This window comes from Heterodontus francisci, chromosome 9 (assembly GCF_036365525.1).
Source record: "Heterodontus francisci isolate sHetFra1 chromosome 9, sHetFra1.hap1, whole genome shotgun sequence".
NCBI classification, from domain to species: Eukaryota; Metazoa; Chordata; class Chondrichthyes; order Heterodontiformes; family Heterodontidae; genus Heterodontus; species Heterodontus francisci.
Window position 1 is genome coordinate 4,386,217 of NC_090379.1, and position 20,858 is coordinate 4,407,074.

The following is a 20,858-nucleotide window of genomic DNA, read 5'->3' on the forward strand; positions in this document are numbered from 1 at the left end:
ACCTGCAAGTTCTCCTCCAAGCCACACACCATCCTGACTTGGAACCATATCGCCACTGCTTCGCTGTGGCTGCATCAAAATCCTGAAACTCTCTTCCTAACAGCACTGTGGGAGTACCTATACCACATAGACTGCAGCGGTTCAAGAAAGCGACTCACCACCACCTTCTCAAGGGCAATTAGGGCTGGGCAATAAATGCCGGTCTAGCCAGTGACACCCACATCCCATGAAAGAATTTAAAAAAATTGTTCAAAATCATGAAAGGTCTGGACAGAGTAGATAGGGAGAAACTGTTCCCATTGGTGGAATGGTCGAGAACCAAGAGGACACTGAGTTAAGGTGGGCAATAGAACCAGTGGTGACATGAGGAACATTTTTTTTTTAAACACATTTAGGATATGGAATGCACTGCCTGAATGTGTGCTGGAGGCAGATTCAAACATGGCTTTCAAAAGGGAGTTGGATAAGCACCTGAAGAGAAAAAAAAATTGCAGGGCTACGAGGAAAGGGCAGGGGAGTGGAACTAGCCGAGTTGCTCTTGCAGAGAGCTGGCATGGACATGACGGGCCGAATGTTCTCCTTCTGTACTGTAACCACTCTATGAAATGCTGGCTTTGCAAATGAAGCAAACTTCCCATGAATTAATAAAAAAAATTACTCCAGAGCTGCATCACCTCTACCAGTCAACTACTTTCAGCATAGTCTGTGAATAGTTAGGTTCAAATTGATCCAGTGGATATCTGAATTATCCACCCCTGAATGTCTGTATATTGATTGCTCATCAGGTTGGACTACATTCCTGTGTAAACTAGCAAATTCTTTACAAATAATGAGTGACTTTTTAGCTCCTGTATTTTAACAAACCTTTTTGAATTACTGCAACAACAAACAATTTGCATTTATATAGCAGTTTTAACGTAGTAACTGCCAAGTCACTGCCAAGGAGCGTAACCAGACAAAAATCAACAAGCTACATAAGGAGATATTAGGACTAATGACCAAAAGCCTGGTCAAAAAGAAGTAGGTTTAAGGAGCATCTTAACTGAAGAGGGAGCGTTAGAGAGGCTGAGGGGTTTAGGAGGGAATTCCAGAAGTTAGGGCCTAGGCAGCTGAAGACACAGCCACCAATGGTGGAGCAATGGAAATCGGGGATGCGCAAGAGGCCAAAACTGTAGGAGGAGAGAGATCTCGGAAGAGTATGGGGTGGGGAGGTGTTAGGAATTGGGATGGGCGAGGCCTTGGAGGTATTTGAAAACTGCTTGCTCTCCTGTGGGGCTGCTCATAGGTTGTCTGGGTTTGAAACACATGTGACATTCAGCTGCTGACTAGACTGTCCTTCTAAGGTCACGAGTCTTAAAAAAACAAATCTAAGTAACTGTAAGAAGCACAGGACAGGCGTAAATTTCAGACTCCAGATCAATGACTGCTCTCTCTGGTTTTTAATATCTAGTTTTGCATCTGTTAACTGGTGCATGCTATACCAACAGGAGCAGATATCCTGTGCTATTGTGTTCTGCTGCTCGGGTGAAGCTGTCTCACTTTAAGGACATGAACTCTAATGGCTGTTAGCTAAATTTAGCTTGATGCCAATTGGATGGGACAAAAATATTGACTCCTGTGTCATTAAGGTATTTCCTGTTGCTACGGCAGCTTACACAAATGACTCTATTTTCTGAAGCATGATGTTGAAATTTTCCCAATAGACAGGTGCAAAATAGAGGTACTATTTTTATATAGTTAGCAGATCTCCAATGGCATTGTTCACATTACATCAGATAATAGTGTTTTACAATGACAGGAACACGATAGCATGTAACGTACAATGTATCATTATGCTGTTAAACTAGAGCTGTGTTTAAGCTAGTTACCTTCTTAAGGGCTCAAAGTTCTCAAAACTGTTTCCTCAGTCAATAATGTTACCACTTTAAAATATTTACAACAAAAATACATGTAAAGCAGTTTAAGATGTTTGTGATATATTAAGGAAATTTTATATAAATACAAGTCTCCCTTTCTTTAAACATCACCTCTCTTCCACCTGTATGTACCTGTCAGGCAGGGAGGAAGTTGTCGAGCGAGGGAGCCGTGGTTTACTAAAGAAGTTGAAGCGCTTGTCAAGAGGAAGAAGAAGGCTTATGTTAGGATGAGACATGAAGGCTCAGTTAGGGCGCTTGAGAGTTACAAGCTAGCCAGGAAGGATCTAAAGGGAGAGCTAAGAAGAGCAAGGAGAGGACACGAGAAGTCATTGGCGGATAGGATCAGGGAAAACCCTAAGGCTTTCTATAGGTATATCAGGAATAAAAGAATGACTAGAGTTAGATTAGGGCCAATCAAGGATAGTAGTGGGAAGTTGTGTGTGGAATCAGAGGAGATAGGAGAAGCGTTAAACGAATATTTTTCGTCAGTATTTACAGTAGAGAAAGAAAATGCTGTCGAGGAGAATACTGAGACTCAGACTACTAGGCTAGATGGGATTGAGGTTCACAAGGAGGAGGTGTTAGCAATTTTGGAAAGTGTGAAAATAGATAAATCCCCTGGGCCAGATGGGATTTATCCTAGGATTCTCTTGGAAGCCAGGGAGGAGATTGCAGAACCTTTGTCCTTGATCTTTATGTCGTCATTGTCGACAGGAATAGTGCCGGAAGACTGGAGGATAGCAAATGTTGTCCCCTTGTTCAAGAAGGGGAGTAGAGACAGCCCTGGTAATTATAGACCTGTAAGCCTTACTTCGGTTGTGGGTAAAATGTTGGAAAAGGTTATGAGAGATAGGATTTATAATCATCTTGAAAAGAATAAGTTCATTAGCGATAGTCAGCACGGTTTTGTGAAGGGTAGGTCGTGCCTCACAAACCTTATTGAGTTTTTTGAGAAGGTGACCAAACAGGTGGATGAGGGTAAAGCTGTGGATGTGGTGTATATGGATTTCAGTAAGGCGTTTGATAAGGTTCCCCACGGTAGGCTATTGCAGAAAATACGGAAGTATGGGGTTGAAGGTGATTTAGAGCTTTTGATCAGAAATTGGCTAGCTGAAAGAAGACAGAGGGTGGTGGTTGATGGCAAATGTTCATCCTGGAGTTTAGTTACTAGTGGTGTACCGCAAGGATCTGTTTTGGGGCCACTGCTGTTTGTCATTTTTATAAATGACCTGGATGAGGGTGTAGAAGGGTGGGTTAGTAAATTTGCGGATGACACGAAGGTCGGTGGAGTTGTGGATAGTACCGAAGGATGTTGTCGGGTACAGAGGGACATAGATAGGCTGCAGAGCTGGGCTGAGAGATGGCAAATGGAGTTTAATGCGGAAAAGTGTGAGGTGATTTACTTTGGAAGGAGTAACAGGAATGCAGAGTACTGGGCTAATGGGAAGATTCTTGGTAGTGTAGATGAGCAGAGAGATCTTGGTGTCCAGGTACATAAATCCCTCAAGGTTGCTACCCAGGTTAATAGGGCTGTTAAGAAGGCATATGGTGTGTTAGCTTTTATTAGTAGGGGGATCGTGTTTCGGAGCCACGAGGTCATGCTGCAGCTGTACAAAACTCTGGTGAGACCGCACCTGGAGTATTGCGTGCAGTTCTGGTCACCGCATTATAGGAAGGATGTGGAAGCTATGGAAAGGGTGCAGAGGAGATTTACTAGGATGTTGCCTGGTATGGAGGGAAGGTCTTACGAGGAAAGGCTGAGGGACTTGAGGTTGTTTTCGTTGGAGAGAAGGAGGAGGAGAGGTGACTTAATAGAGACATATAAGATAATCAGAGGGTTAGATAGGGTGGATAGTGAGAGTCTTTTTCCTCGGATGGTGATGGCAAACACGAGGGGACATAGCTTTAAGTTGAGGGGTGATAGATATAGGACAGATGTCAGAGGTAGTTTCTTTACTCAGAGAGTAGTAGGGGCGTGGAACGCCCTGCCTGCAACAGTAGTAGACTCGCCAACTTTAAGGGCATTTAAGTGGTCATTGGATAGACATATGGATGAAAATGGAATAGTGTAGGTCAGATGGTTTCACAGGTCGGCGCAACATCGAGGGCCGAAGGGCCTGTACTGTGCTGTAATGTTCTAATGTATCTAATGATCCCTTTGAGCCACGCAACCATATAGCAACCCAAAAGTCACTGCGCAGCAACACAAAAACATTTAAAGTAGCCACGCATTAAACAAATCCCATACGCACTCCAAACAAAAAAGTTAAAGGGTACGTTGCCTGTATCCTATAAAGCTGTAGTTTAGCTTTTACCCGGGCCTCCATTCACAAACTGCCCAACTGTGTGACATTCACATAGCCGTACTTCAATGGCGTTCCTTCTTCTTCTCTTGCTCTTCAGTACAGGCAGCAAAGGGAATGTTATTATCACACAAGGTTATCCCAGCCTTCACCGAGCAAATGGCTACAAGATCTCAGTGTGTGAGAGAAATAGCCACTACAGACCCCTGACATCCTCCTGACATTCTTGCCTTTGAGCCAGAAGGTTCAAGTCCCACTCCAAAAACCTGAGTCTCATAATCCAAGATGATACCCCAGTTCAGCAGTGAGGGAGCACTGGACTATCAGAGTTGCCGCCATTCCAATGAGATGTTAAACTGTGTGGAGTATAAACACCAGCACGGACCTGTTCGGCCAAATAGCCAGTTTGCTTGGTGCAAATACTTTATAAACCAAGGCCTGTGTGCCCACTCAGGCAGACATAAAAGATACCATGGCACTATTGGAAGAACAGGGGAGTTTTCCCCAGTGTCCTGGCCAATATTTATCCCTTAACCAACAAAAAAAGTTAGCTGTCATTATCTCTCTGCTGTTTGTGGGATCTTGCTGTGTGCAAAATGGCTGTCATGTTTCCTACAGTGATTACACTTCAAAAATACTTCACTGGCTGTAAAGCACTTTGGGATGTACTTAGGTCGTGAAAAGCGTTATAGAAATGCAAGTCTTTCTTTCGTCGATAGTACAGCCCTAAAGTAATCCACTGGTTTACTTGTGACTCTCAGATATGATACAAAGGCACAGTGTCTAAGGCTCAGATACTACACTCACTCAACTCAAAGCTTTGCCTCCCTTGCAGCAGGCTGCTTTCACCTGAAGGAATTCTTCAGTCACGTCTAATTACAACCAGACACACTGATACCAGCTTTCTCTGACATAGCCCAACGCTCCCTTTCTGCTCTCAGTGCTTGGCTACTAGTTAACAATACTCATGATAAGAGCCACAAACTCTTAGTGATCCAAAACAGGGAGGGAATGGGGAAAACAAACTCTCAGATCACAATTATAATGTGTGTATGAGAGAGAGAGGGAGAGAGAGAGAGAGAGAGAGGCAAAGCTGCTACTTTAAGCTAGTAAGGGAAAGGGCAAAGGACTTTCTCCTATAATTAATAGTAGCAGCAGAGGGAGGTCAAAGGGTACAGGCTGCACTTTGGGTTCAATAACCACTGATCTAAAAAACAAAGTAATAAAACCTTGAAAAAAAGGAATTGCCAGCAGTTTATAAAATAAACAAGCGGTTTGGGGAAAAAGGCGGGGAGAAATGCCTGGCCCAGGTTTAGTCTTTTTTTTTGGAGAGCGAAGGGGTGATACTGGCCTTGGAGAGTCTTGAAACAGCAGGGCAAGCAGGCTTCGCAGTTAGTGGAGAAATACCTTCTGCCAGAAGTTGTTATTTAAGTCTTTACTAAGTGGGTCAGCTTGTCTCCATGTGAGGGTAGTTAATCCAAAGCCTCACACTCGAAGCAAACCATCTGCAGCTTGGCTCCCAACCAGAACTTGACAGGGGTTTTCTTTCTTCGTGTTTATTTTCTTTTTCTTTTATTAGATTTTTCTTTTCCGAAGGATGGAGTTGTGTGCGCTTTCAGGGCAGAGAATTTTGTCCCATACTACTGTGCTTGGTTTCAGCTGACCAGTGCCCTCACAAGCTCTCTGCCCTCTGATTTGGGAATGGCACACACACACGCACTTGTGCAAGTACACACATGCGCAGACACGCACACTCACGCACTCATGCTCGCACAAGTTCGCTCACACTCTTGCGCAAGCCCAGGCACATGTGCACACTGCAGGGAGTGGCTTGACCTACCTACACAATAAATAGAAGTAGGAATACAGCCATATGACCCCTTGAGCCTGCTCCGTCATTCAATAAGATTACGGCTGATCACCAACCTCAAGTCCACTTTCCCACCTAATCCCCATATCCCTTGATTCCAAGACTATACTCAATGACCAAGCATCCAAAACCCTCTGGGATACAGAATGCCAAAGATTCACAATCCTCTAAGTGAAGAAATTTCTCTTCATCTCAGTCCCAAATGTGTTATTCTGCATATACCCTTATCCTGAAACCATGCCCCTAGTTCTAGACTCCCTAGCTAGTGAAACATCCTTTCAGCATCTACCACGTCAAGCTCTCTCACAATCTTAAGTTTCAATGAGATCACCTCCGTTTTTCTAAACACCAAAGAATATAGGCTCATTCGAGTCAATCTCTCCTCATAGGAAACCCTCTCATCTCAGGAATCAATCTACTGAACCTTTGTTGCACCCCTCAGGCAAGCATATCCTTCATTCGGTACAGAGACCAAAATTGTACACAGTACTGCCTAAATCGCTAACTCTTACTATAGCCTCACCAAATGCCTGAACAATTGCAGCAAGACTTCCTTACTTCTGTACACCAATTGCCTTGCAATCAAGGCCACTGAACTGCCTCAGTTTAAACACTCTCTGTGGAGTGTGAACCTCTGGCTGGGGGAACAAAGGAACTGTTGATCTCAGCCTCAGATAGAGCCCATTGACCCTGCCCAACTGAGCACTCATTCTCTTGCTCCAAGATCCATAGGGCACGCACAGCACATCTCAACTTCCTACAATCTCTTATGCTGACAGTGGGGGCAATTCTCTTCCCAACAAATACACTCCAAGCAGTGAAACTGCCAGATTTCTTTTTTATTCTTTTCACAGGATGGGAGCGTCGTTGGCTAGGCCAGCATTTATTGCTCATCTCTAATTGCCCTTGAGAATATGGTGGTGAACCACCTTCTTGAACTGCTGTAATCCATCTGGTGTAGGTACACCAACAGTGCTATCAGAAAGGGAGTTCCAAGTTTTTGACCCAGCAACAATGAAGGAACGGCACTATAGTTTCAAATCAGGATGGTGTGTGACTTGAAGGGGAACTTGCAGGGGGTGGCGTTCCCATGTGTCTAATGCCCTTGTTCTTCAAAGTGGTAGAGGTTGTGAGTCTGGAAGCTGCTGCAGTGCACCTTGCATATGGTATACACTGCTGCCACTGTTCACCAGTGGTGGAGGGGGTGAATGTTTAAGGCTGTGGATGGGGTGCCAATCAAGTGGGCTGCCTTGTCCTGGATGGTATTGAGCTTCCTGAGTGTTGTTGGAACTGCACTCATCAAGGCAAGTGAGCAGTATTCCATCACACTCCTGACTTTTGTGCCTTGCAGATGATGGACAGGCTTTGGGGAGTCAGGAGATGGGTTACTTGCCGCAGAACTCCCAGCCTCTGACCTGCTCTTGTCGACAAAGTAATTATATATTTTTTTCACTCATGGGATGTTGTCATCACTGGCTAGACCAACATTTATTGCCCATCCCTAATTGCAAGTGCTGTTGTCCTTGCCCCTTCTGATCTCTGTAATCTCCCCCACCCCTACAACCCTCTGAGAACTCTGCCTCTTGCACATCCCTGATTTTAACCCCTTCAACATTGGCAGCCGTGCCTTCAACTGCCTGGGCCATAAGCTCTGGAATTCTCTCCCTAAATCACTCCTCCTCGCTACCTCTCTGCCTTTAAGACATTCCTTAAAACCTATCTCTCTGACCAAGCTTTTGGTCACCTGTCCTAATATCTCCTTATGTGACTCAGTGTCAACATTTGTCTGAAAACTCACCTCTCAAATTCCTTGAGGTTTTTTAATGGATTAATGAGTAAATGCATGTTGGCAAACTCTCCACTACTCTCTGATCTCCAGCAGTGGTTTTTACACTTTTTTTTCAATAGCTGAAAATGTGCAGAAGTAGGCTGTGACAGCACAGGCTGTGACCGAACAATGATAATGGCTCAGCCTGAATCGAGATGGAAGCTAACTTCTTGACAATAATTGTCATTATCTTGTTCCTTATTGTATATGAGGGTTTAATCTACCTGTCATTCTTCAGACTAATGGAAGCGTTCCAAGTTACAGACAAAAACTGCTCTATCAATATAGAGGAAGGGGTGGCGCGTGACAGGGGGAGAGGCAGTGCAACCGAATGAAGGAGGGGGCGGTGTGACAGAGCAAGGGAGATAGCAAGCAAGAGAGGGAGGGCGTGGGGCACGACAGAGCGAGGGAGATAGACAGCGAGGGCAGGAAGGCAAGGGGGAGGGGACGGGAGGGGAGCACAGTAGAATGAGGGCTAGTGGGAGAGAGGGAGGGAGGGAGGGAGGGGAGCACGACAGAGCAAGGGCAGGAGGAAAGAGGGAGGGGGATGCCACAGGGCAGGGGCGCCACTGAGCGGGGGAGAGAGCTAGAACGAGAGCAAGAGTGAGAACGAGGGCGAGTGCGAAGGCGAGGGGGAGAGCGCGGGCGAGGGGGAGAGCGAGGGCATTGGGGAGAGCGAGGGCAAGGGGGAGAGCGAGGGCAAGGGGGAGAGGCCTTGTAGGTTCCAGCACTTCAGGTGCAGGTCCAGGTACGTTTTAAATGAGTTGAGGGTTTCTGCCTCCACCACCGATCGGACAGTGAATTACAGACACCCACCACCCTCTGGGTGAAAAAGTTTTTCCTCACGTCCCCTCTAATCCTTCTACCAATCGCCTTAAATCTGTGCTCCTTGGTAATTGACCTCTCCGCTAGGGGAACCACCCTGTCTACTCTATTAGCGTTATGTGAAAAACACAGCCATTTTGCAAACAGCAATATGAGGAATGACTAGTTGCTTTGCTTTGGTGATGTTAGCTGAGGAAGAAATATTGGCCATGACCCTGGAGAACTCCACAGGCCATTGTTCAAATTGTGCTGTAGGATCTTCAACATTCACCTGACCAGGGAGATGGGGTTTCCTGATTTAACACAGGGGTGTCCAACCTTTTCACGTGAGGGGCCACATAACAAGTTTTGTCCTACATAGGGGGCTGGTGAGCAAATTTCAGAAGGATAAAGGCATTAGAAATGTATTTTACTATTAATCAAAACAACAAAAAATGTGCATTTATTTGAACAAGCTTTAAATTTTTTTTTTAATTCATTCATAAGATGTGGGTGTCGCTGGCCAGGCCAGCATTTATTGCCCATCCCTAATTGCCCTTGAGAAGGTGGTGGTGAGCTGCCTTCTTGAACCGCTGCAGTCCATGTGGGCTAGGTACACCCACAGTGCTGTTAGGAAGGGAGTTCCAGGATTTTGACCCAGCGACAGTGAAGGAACGGCGATATAGTTCCAAGTCAGGATGGTGTGTGACTTGGAGGGGAACTTGCAGGTGGTGGTGTTCCCATGTATTTGCTGCCCTTGTCCTTCTAGTTGGTAGAGGTCACGTGTTTGGAAGGTGCTGTCTAAAGGGCCTTGGTGCATTGCTGCAGTGCATCTTGTAGATGGTACACACTGCTGCCACTGTGCGTCAGTGGTGGAGGGAGTGAATGTTTGTAGATGGGGTGCCAATCAAGCGGGCTGCTTTGTTCTGGATGGTGTCGAGCTTCTTGAGTGTTGTTGGAGCTGCACCCATCCAGGCAAGTGGAGAGTATTCCATCACACTCCTGACTTGTGCCTTGTAGATGGTGGACAGGCTTTGGGGAGTCAGGAGGTGAGTTACTCGCTGCAGGATTCCTAGCCTCTGACCTGCTCTTGTAGCCACGGTATTTATATGGCTACTCCAGTTCAGTTTCTGGTCAATGGTATCCCCTAGGATGTTGTTAGTGGGGGATTCAGCAATGGTAATGCCGTTGAATGTCAAGGGGAGATGGTTAGATTCTCTCTTGTTGGAGATGGTCATTGCCTGGCACTTGTGTGGCGCGAATTTTACTTGCCACTTATGAGCCAAAGCCTGGATATTGTCCAGGTCTTGCTGCATTTCTACACAGACTGCTTCAGTAACTGAGGAGTTGCGAATGGTGCTGAACATTGTGCAATCATCAGCGAACATCCCCACTTCTGACCTTATGATTGAAGGAAGGTCATTGATGAAGCAGCTGAAGATGGTTGGGCCGAGGACACTACCCTGAGGAACTCCTGCAGTGATGTCCTGGAACTCAGATGACTGACCTCCAACAACCACAACCATCTTCCTTTGTGTATGACTCCAGCCAGCGGAGGGTTTTCCCCCTGATTCCCATTGACCTCAGTTTTGCTGGGGCTCCTTGATGCTATACTCGGTCAAATGCTGCCTTGATGTCAAGGGCAGACACTCTCACCTCACCTCTTGAGTTCAGCTCTTTTGTCCATGATTGAACCAAGGCTATAATGAGATCAGGAGCTGAGCGGTCCTGGCGGAACCCAAACTGAGCATCACTGAGCAGGTTATTGCTAAGCAAGTGCCGCTTGATGGCACTGTTGATGACACCTTCCATCACTTTACTGATGATTGAGAGTAGGCTGATGGGGCGGTAGTTGGCCGGGTTGTCCTGCTTTTTGTGTACGGGACATACCTGGGCAATTTTCCACATTGCAGGGTAGATGCCAGTGTTGTAGCTGTACTGGAACAGCTTGGCTAGGGGCGCGGCAAATTCTGGAGCACAGGTCTTCAGTACTATTGCCGGAATATTGTCGGGCCCATAGCTTTTGCAGTATCCAGTGCCTTCAGTCGTTTCTTGATATCACGCGCAGTGAATCGAATTGGCTGAAGTCTGGCATCTGTGATGCTGGGGACTTCAGGAGAAGGCCGAGATGGATCATCAACTCGGCACTTGTGGCTGAAGATTGTTGCAAATGCTTCAGCCTTATCTTTCGCACTGATGTGCTGGGCTCCCCCATCATTGAGGATGGGGATATTTGTGGAGCCACCTCCTCCAGTTAGTTGGTTAATTGTCCACCACCATTCACAGCTGGATGTGGCAGGACTGCAGAGCTTCGATCTGATCCGTTGGTTATGGGATCGCTTGGCTCTGTCTATCGCATGCTGCTTACGCTGTTTGGCACGCAGATAGTCCTGTATTGTCGCTTCACCAGTTTGACACCTCATTTTGAGGTATGCCTGGTGCTGCTCCTGGCATGCCCTCCTGCACTTTTCATTGAACCAGGGTTGGTCTCCTCGCTTGATGGCAATGGTAGAGTGGGGGATATGCCGGGCCATGAGGTTACAGATTGTGGTTGAGTACAATTCTGCTGCTACTGATGGCCCACAGTGCCTCATGGATGCCCAGTTTTGCATTGCTAGATCTGTTCAAAATCTATCCCATTTAGCACCGTGATAGTGCCACACAACACGATGGACGGTATCCTCAATGTGAAGGCGGGACTTCGTCTCCACAAGGACTGTGCAGTGGTCACTCTACCAATACTGTCATGGACAGAAGCACCTGCCGCAGGCAGATTGGTGAGGACGAGGTCAAGTATGTTTTTCCCACGTGTTGGTTCCCCCACCACCTGCCGCAGACCCAGTCTAGCAGCTATGTCCTTTAGAACTCGGCCAGCTCGGTCAGTAGTGGTGCTACCGAGCCACTCTTGGTGATGGACATTGAAGTCCCCCACCCAGAATACATTTTGTGCCCTTGCCACCCTCAGTGCTTCCTCCAAGTGGTGTTCAACATGGAGGAGTACTGACTCATCAGCTGAGGGAGGGCGGTAGGTGGTAATCAGTAGGAGGTTACCTTGCCCATGTTTGACCTGATGCCATGAGACTTCATGGGGTCCAGAGTCAGGGCAACTCCCTCCCTACTGTATACCACTGTGCCACCACCTCTGCTGGGTCTGTCCTGCTGGTGGGACAGGACATACCCGGGGATGGTGAACGCAGTGTCTGGGACATTGTCTGTAAGGTATGATTCCGTGAGTATGACTATGTCAGGCTATTGCTTGACTAGCCTGTGGGACAGCTCTCCCAACTTTGGCACAAGCCCCCAGATGTTAGTAAGGAGGACTTTGCAGGGTCAACAGGGCTGGGTTTGCCATTGTCGTTTCCAGTGCCTAGGTCAATGCCGGGTGGTCCGTCCGGTTTCATTCCTTTTTATTGACTTTGTAGCGGTTAGGTACAACTGATTGGCTTGCTAGGCCATTTCAGAGGGCATGTAAGAGTTAACCACATTGCTGTGGGTCTGGAGTCACATGTAGGCCAGACCAGGTAAGGACAGCAGATTTCCTTCCCTGAAGGACATTAGTGAACCAGATGGGTTTTTACAACAATCGACAATGGTTTCATGGCCATCATTAGACTAGCTTTTAGTTCCAGATTTTTATTAATTAAATTCAAATTCCATCTTCTGCTGTGGTGGTATTCGAACCCATGTCCCCAGAGGAATACCCTGTGTCTCTGGGTTACTAGTCCAGTGATAATACCTCTACGCCAACGCCTACCCATGGAGGACAAATTTATTAATTTACTATGTTGAACGCTGATTTAGTGAGATACCTGGCATTGTTTTTCCTTGCACAAGTGGGCAATAAGTGCCCGCACACTTGATGTCGTAATGCAGAGTATTCCAGATAGATGTCCATCTGTCATGAGTGGTCCCCTCCCTCCCGCCCTCGCTCTGTCACGTTTCCCTCCCTCGCACCCCCCTCCCTCTACATCTCTCTCTCCCTATTCTGTGTCTGTCTGTCTCTCTCCCCCTGCCGTGTCTCTCTCCCTCTATCTTCCCCACCCCCATGTCTGTGTGTCTCTCTCTCTCCCCACCGCGTGTGTCTCCCTCTCTCTCTCTCCACCCGCTCTGTGTCTCCCTCTCTCTCTCTCCACCCGCTCTGTGTCTCCCTCTCTCTCTCTCCACCCGCTCTGTGTCTCCCTCTCTCTCTCTCCACCCGCTCTGTGTCTCCCTCTCTCTCTCTCCACCCGCTCTGTGTCTCCCTCTCTCTCTCTCCACCCGCTCTCCGTGCGTCCCCGCCTGTCTCCCCCTCGCCCTAGGCCGGAAGCCTCAGGCTCTCCTTCACTTTAATCAGCATGCTGACCACGGGTCTCAGTCGCGACCCGCTCTGCTCATTAACCTTCGGGGTCACATCGCCAGGCCACAGCCAATCACCAAGCAGGCATGTGGTGCTCTCTGGGAGTTGTCATCCCAGATTACAGTTCCATCCAAAAGGACTGGGGAGTAGTGGGACTACATACGCCAGCACGCGCTCACTCACCGAAAACAGCAGGGGTGGCCAATTGTCAGTCACGGAAAGCTTTAGCAGGCCGGAAGAAGTTTCTCATCCCTGAAGCTGAAAGAAATAGCCGAGGGAAAAAAAAGTGCGGCAAGGAGGAGGAACGGCCGAGTATAGTTTACATCCGCAGGCCGGATGGAAACCTTTGGCAGGCCGGATCCTGGCCCGCAGGCCGTATGTTGAACAAACCTGGTTTAACACCTTCATTCTCACATCCTTCAGTACTACACTGAAGCACAGTGTGAATCTCTGGTGTGGATCCGAAATACAAAGCAAGGAAGTTATGCTAAACCTTTGTAAATCATGGTTAAGCCCCAGCTGAATTAGTGTGTTTAATTGCAGATACCACACTTCAGGAAGGATGTCAAGGCCTTGCAGAGGAGACTTATCAGAATACTACCAAGGATGAGGGACTTCAGTTATATGGAGAGACTGGACAAGCTGGGGATTTATCCTTCAAACACAGGAGGTTAAAAGGGGGATTTAATAGAGTAGTTCAAAATTGATAGTTTCTCCTTAATTACTCTAGTTCCACTGGCAGGAGAATGAATAACCAGACGACACAAATTTAAGATAATTGGCAAAAGAACCAGAGGGGAAATGAGGAGTATTTTTTTTTACAAAGCGAGTCATTGTGATCTGTAATGCAGTGCCTGATAGGGCGGTGGAAGCAGATTCAAGGGTAGCTTTCTGCAGGGAATTAGATAGAAACTTGAAACGAAAAAAAAATTGCATGGAAGGAGCAAGGAACTGGGACTAATTGAAATAGCTCTTTCAAGGAGCCAGGACAGACACAATGGGCGCGAATGGCCTCCTTCTGTGATCTATGACTGTATGAATTAACAACTGGAGAAGGCTCATGGTTTTTCTAACTCTTAAGTTAGAGAACTTCTGGTGAAAACCACAAAAACACAATAACTGTGCAAATTTAGTCAAGACTCAGTAAAAAGTAATTTCATGCAGCAACTGAAACTTACCAAAGCAGTTGCCTCTATGGGGCACAAACATTTTGGAGGCGGAGGCTATTTGAAGCTCTGCAGCAATGAGCGCCTTAATGATGAGGTCCTCAATCTGAGCCATCAAAGCTGCACAGAGGGAAGAGGAGACACAATGGAAACAGCTTCTTCCCAAAGTCTACAACATGCACCAGCCAGTTCCACCAATCACGGTTACTGTAGCACCAGATAAAACATTCTGTGAATGCACATTTTGCCCGTTTCTAAGGGCAACAATGCGCAGCACTTTTTTTTTCTTTTATTCATTCATGGGATGTGGGCAGGGCCACTGACAGGGCCAGCATTTATCGTGCATCCCTATACAACTGAGTAGCTTGCTAGGCCAAGAGTCAACCACCTTGCCATGGGTTTGGAGCCACAGATAGGCCACACCGGGTAAGGATGGCAGATTTCCTTCCCTGATGGATATTAGTGAACCAGATGGGTTTTTACAAAAATCTAGCAGTTTCATGGTCACCATTACCGAGACTATCCTCTTATTCCAGATCTTCACCCTCCATTGCTGATCCTTTCTGTGGTACAACGTGGGGCTGTAAACCCCCAACAAATCTCCCAAATGGATTGCCCAACAGCACCACCGGGGTGTTGTCTGGAAAGTTTTACTCTCCGAGCCTTTTTAGTTGTGCGCAGAACTCAGAGCACGCTGTGTAGCATCAGTCAATCAAGCTTTGTGCACACACAGCCGCTCACCTCCAATGTAAAGGACAAGGCAATGATCAGATCCTTTAATCAGCTGCTAACCTCAAGCCTCTCTGGCAGTCATTACAAAGGGGTTTGACCTGTCTTAATTCAAACTCTGTCCCATCTCTGATGGATGGATCTGGTAAAGGGTCAGATCCCATCCATTGTCAGTCCAGCAGGAATGTACAGGGAGAAGAGACAACCAAAAGGACAGAATTTTAGAAGCGCTCCAATAGCAATAAACAATGTAGCTGGGCTACACGCTCTGCAAGAGGCGCCACTCACCGGCTGTGTCTGTTCCCTCCTGCTTCAGATACCGTAGCATAGCGCTCATACTCCACTTGTTTCCGTAATCCTCCACTTCTGGGTCATCGCAGCTGGGAAAGAGAGAACAACAACATGGGACAGTGAATGTAGTACTCAGACTCAGGGACTGCGTGCCCTGTTCAAACTATGATTTCTCCACACTGAAAGTCAGACACTGTGGGGGAAAAAAACTTGCATTTCTGTAGTGCCTTTCACAACCTCAAAACAAAACTCCTGTGCAGGCAATTAAATACTTTTTGAACAGTATTAAATGCTGTTCAGCAATTTGCACACAGCAAGGTCCCACTAACAGCAATGTGATAACTAGACCATCTATTTTGAGGTGTTGTTTGAGAGATAGATATTGGCCAGAATCTGGGAACACTACCCTACTCTTCTTCAGCTAGTGCAATCAAATCTTTTACACTTCACTTAAGAGGGCAGGCATGGCCTTGGTTTAATGTCTCATCCAAGAGATGACACTTCCAACAGTGCAGCGCTCCCTCAGCACTGCACTGGGAGCGTCAGCCTGGATTATGTGCGTTTCTGGCGTGGGGCTCGAACTCAAGATCTCCTGACTCCAAGGTGAGATGCTATCCATTGAGCCAGGATAGATAATTGCACTGTGTTCCAACTGTGATGTCTCCACATTAACAGAGATTGGGTGATGTTGGGTTCACTAAGGGCACAGCTTTGCTGTTTCTGCATCACAATTTCTCTAAAAACAAAATCTTGCTCTCTTTGGGACGTCTCTTTTAATTTTTTCTTCTGTATGCGGATCGTGTTCCTTTTACAGAATCATAGAATAATACAGTGCAGGAGTGGTCCGTTAGCCCATTGTGCCAGCTTTTCCAAATATCTATCCAATTGCTCCCACTCCCCTGCTCTTTCCCCATACCCCTGTAATTTTTTCCTTTACAAGTTTATCCAATTCCTTTCTGAAAGTTACTTCTGAATCTACTTGCATCTTCCTGTCAGGTAGCGCATTCCAAACCACAAGTCACTGTACGAAACAAATTCTCAGTTCACCTGTGGGTCTTTTGCCAATTATCTTAAACCTGTGTCCTCTGGCTATTGACCCTAATGCCAGAGCACAATATAAATGCAAGTCTTTTTAGTAAGGGCAGAGTTTTGGCAAATCTTTGGTTTAGGATGTTCTGCTCTCAAATAGGAGGTTTAGAAAGCTAGATGAGTACTTAATAACTGAACCATCAAACACTCCCAGGACAGGTACAGCACAGGGTTAGATTCAGAGTAAAGCTCCCTCTACACTGTCCCCATCAAACACTCCCAGGACAGGTACAGCACAGGGTTAGATTCAGAGTAAAGCTCCCTCTACACTGTCCCCATCAAACACTCCCAGATCAGGTACAGCACGGGATAGATACAGAGTAAATCTCCCTCTACACTGTCCCCATCAAACACTCCCAGATCAGGTACAGCACAGGATAGATACAGAGTAAAGCTCCCTCTACACTGTCCCCATCAAATATTTTCAGGTACAGAGTCAGATATTACCTGACGTAGTCGCAGCTTTTCTTGTTGATGCTGTAGTTGGTCAGATGCATGAACTGGTTCTTGATGTTCCTGGTTCCACGATCGTACTTCACGGTAGCAAACCTTTTAAAACGAAAGCAGCGTTTGACGTCATATTCCCAGGCTAGGATCAGTAGGAAACGTATACAACTCCACTCTACTTGGTTCCTGGCTCAGAGAGGACAAGAGCGTGAAGCGGGAAAGGGGAAGCATTCTCAACGACTCCATCCAGCCGCTGTGGGAAATTCAGGATAAGACTACAGCCCAGTCATAAATGTTTCCAGTTTCAATCCTCCTTCCCAGAATACCTAGCAGTCGATTACAGAATGAAACCTAATGGTGGCTTCATACAAGGCCAATTGTCAGACTTGATCTGCTACACTGACTGCAACCAGCTAACTCGGCACAGGGTAGCTTTCTGGCCTATGCGGCTCAGTACCAAACTGGGCACCGCACCCAGCTATCTGCTTACTAGGATTATTATTTTCCAGTTCTTCAGAACAGGAACAGTATAAGTTATCAAAGAGAAAGACACTAGATCTTAAACCCTAATGGTATTATCTGTAAGCATGGGATCAGCTTCCATATGCACACTGATGATATCAAACTTTACCTCTCTACCAGCAACCCTTTATTCAAAAACCTGCTGTGCTACCTGTCCAACATCAAGGTGTGGATATGCCAAAACTTCTTGGAGGTCAATAATGGCAAGATTGAAGTCATCCTATTTAACCCAAATCAGAAACTAATCATGGATTGAGTAGAATGGGCCCATATGCTCTGGAGTTTAGAAAATTGAGGAGTGATCTCATTGAAATGTATAAAATTCTTAAGGGGCTTGACAGGGTAGATGCTGACAAAAATTTTCCCCTGGCTGGAGTCATAGTGTCAGTTACAGCACAGAAGGAGGCCATTCAGTCCATCGGGTCCAGGAAGCAATGCAATCAGTCCCACTCCCCAGCTCGATCCCCGTAGCCCTGCAAGTCTATTTCTCTCAGGTGACCATGCAACCTCCTCTTGAAGTCATTGATTGTCTCCGCTTCCACCACCCTTGTGGGCAGCACGTTCCAGGTCATTACCACCAGCTGGGTAAAAAATGCTTCCTCATATTCCCCCTGCATCTTTCGCCCAAAACTTTCAATCTGTGTCCCTTAGTCTGAGACCATTTGTAGAATGGAGACTCTCAGGATAAGTCTCAGGATAAGAGTCAGCCATTTAAGACTGAGATGAGAAAAAATGTCTTGACTCAGAGGGTTATGAATCTCTGTAATTCTCTACCCCAGAGAGCTGTGGATGCTCAGTCTTTGAGTATATGCGAGGCTGCCAGCCATAGAATTTTGGGCACTAAGGTAATCAAGGGATATGCAGATAGTTCATCAATGTGGAATTGAGGTAGATGATAAGCCAGGATCTTATGAATAACAGAGCAGGATCAAGGGGCCAAATGGCCTACTCCACTTCCTATTTCTTATGTTATTAAAGCATAGAAAACCCAAGGTGCACACAGAACAGACAGGGGAAATGGAGAGCAGGGGAGAAAACTTCAAGCGACACTACACAGACTTGTTGACTTCTCAAAGACAGACAGCTCCCTGGCAGCCCACAGCACAGTCTGCCCCCAGGGTACTGCCATGGTCTGAAGCAGAGTTATACAACCAAATTATTCCCCACAGAAACCCAGGGTATACACAAAGTGGATACAGAATAACAGAACGGAAATTCAGGGTATACACAAAGCGGATACAGAATAACAGAACGGAAATTCAGGGTATACACAAAGCGGATACAGAATAACAGAACGGAAATTCAGGGTGTACACAGAATGGATGGAGAAGAGAACTGAATGACGATACAAAATCTTTGCCAACTAACAGGAGAAATCAGCAAAGCCACTGACTAGCCAAGATGAGATCAGGAGCTTACCTTATATGTTAAAGTAGTGAGTGCCTGCGCACTGTATCTGAATCTGCCCAGTGCCCAGCACACTGCCCTGGCATTCCAGGACACTGCATCTGAATCTGCCCAGTGCCCCAGCACACTGCCCTGGCATTCCAGGACACTGCATCTGAATCTGCCTCAGTGCCCAGCACACTGCCCTGACATTCCAGGACACTGCATCTGAATCTGCCTCAGTGCCCAGCACACTGCCCTGACATTCCAGGACACTGCATCTGAATCTGCCTCAGTGCCCAGCACACTGCCCTGGCATTCCAGGACACTGCATCTGAATCTGCCTCAGTGCCCAGCACACTGCCCTGACATTCCAGGACACTGCATCTGAATCTGCCTCAGTGCCCAGCACACTGCCCTGGCATTCCAGGACACTGCATCTGAATCTGCCTCAGTACCCAGCACACTGCCCTGGCATTCCAGGACACTGCATCTGAATCTGCCTCAGTGCCCAGCACACTGCCCTGGCATTCCAGGACACTGCATCTGAATCTGCCCAGTGCCCCAGCACACTGCCCTGGCATTCCAGGCCACTGCATCTGAATCTGCCCAGTGCCCCAGCACACTGCCCTGGCATTCCAGGACACTGCATCTGAATCTGCCTCAGTGCCCAGCACCCTGCCCTGGCATTCCAGGACAATGCATCTGAATCTGCCTCAGTGCCCCAGCACACTGCCCTGGCATTCCAGGACAATGCATCTGAATCTGCCTCAGTGCCCAGCACACTGCCCTGGCATTCCAGGACTGCATCTGAATCTGCCCAGTGCCCAGCACACTGCCCTGGCATTCCAGGACAATGCATCTGAATCTGCCTCAGTGCCCAGCACACTGCCCTGGCATTCCAGGACACTGCATCTGAATCTGCCCAGTGCCCAGCACACTGCTTTACTTCGGGTGAATAGAACAGATATTTCTGTTGGATGGAAGCTTAGAGTGAGAACAAACAGAGTTGTTATCTCTGGGTTGTTGCCCGTGCCACGTGATAGCGAAGCGAGGAATAGGGAGAGAGAGGAGTTGAACACGTGGCTGCAGGGACGGTGCAGGAGGGAGGGTTTTGGTTTCCTGGATAATTGGGGCTCTTTCTGGGGTAGGTGGGACCTCTACAAACAGGATGGTCTTCACCTGAACCAGAGGGGTACCAATATCCTGGGGGGGAGATTTGCTAGTGCTCTTCGTGGGGGTTTAAACTAATTCAGCAGGGGAATGGGAACCTAAAATGTAGAGCCAGTGTACAGGATGTTGAGAGTAGTGAGGTCAGGGATAAGGTTACAAGGACACAAGAGGGCACTGGCAAGCAAGAACCTGGTTTAAAGTGTGTCTACTTCAATGCCAGGAGCATCTGGAATAAGGTGGGTGAGCTTGCAGCATGGGTTGGTACCTGGGATCTCGATGTAGTGGCCATTTCAGAGACATGGGTAGAGCAGGGGCAGGAATGGATGTTGCAGGTTCCAGGATTTAGATGTTTCAGTAAGAACACAGAAGATGGTAAAAGAGGGGGGGGTGTGGCATTGTTGATCAAGGAGAGTATTACAGCGACAGAAAGGACGTTTGAGGACTCGTTTACTGAGGTAGTATGGGACGAGGTTAGAAACAGGAGAGGTGAGGTCACCCTGTTGGGAGTCTTTTATAGACCTCCAAATAGTTCCAGAGATGTAGAGGAAAGGATAGCGAAGATGATTCTCAACAGGGGCGAGAGTAACAGGGTAGTTGTTATGGGGGACTTTAACTTTCCAAATATCGACTGGAAATACTAGGCTAGATGGGATTGAGGTTCACAAGGAGGAGGTGTTAGCAATTTTGGAAAGTGTGAAAATAGATAAGTCCCCTGGGCCAGATGGGATTTATCCTAGGATTCTCTCGGAAGCCAGGGAGGAGATTGCAGAGCCTTTGTCCTTGATCTTTATGTCGTCATTGTCGACAGGAATAGTGCCGGAAGACTGGAGGATAGCAAATGTTGTCCCCTTGTTCAAGAAGGGGAGTAGAGACAGCCCTGGTAATTATAGACCTGTGAGCCTTACTTCGGTTGTGGGTAAAATGTTGGAAAAGGTTATAAGAGACAGGATTTATAATCATCTTGAAAAGAATAAGTTCATTAGCGATAGTCAGCACGG

The 20,858-nt window shown here is 47.1% G+C and overlaps 1 protein-coding gene across 11 annotated transcripts in view; it reads right to left on the reverse strand.

Annotated features, from left to right (window-relative positions):
• Positions 1-20,858, reverse strand: part of ttll5 (tubulin tyrosine ligase-like family, member 5) — a 432,290-nt gene that overhangs the window by 332,358 nt on the left and 79,074 nt on the right. For all 11 annotated transcript variants that reach the window (XR_010975642.1, XM_068038454.1, XM_068038450.1 and 8 more), the window contains 3 exons: positions 16,780-16,881; positions 15,241-15,332; positions 14,236-14,343 (listed from right to left, as the gene is read on the reverse strand). Coding sequence is in view for 10 of the 11 variants with exons in the window: in XM_068038454.1 (XP_067894555.1) it covers positions 14,236-14,343; positions 15,241-15,332; positions 16,780-16,881 (302 nt within the window). In the remaining variant the exon portion in view is untranslated. The remainder of the gene's footprint in view (positions 1-14,235; positions 14,344-15,240; positions 15,333-16,779; positions 16,882-20,858) is intronic.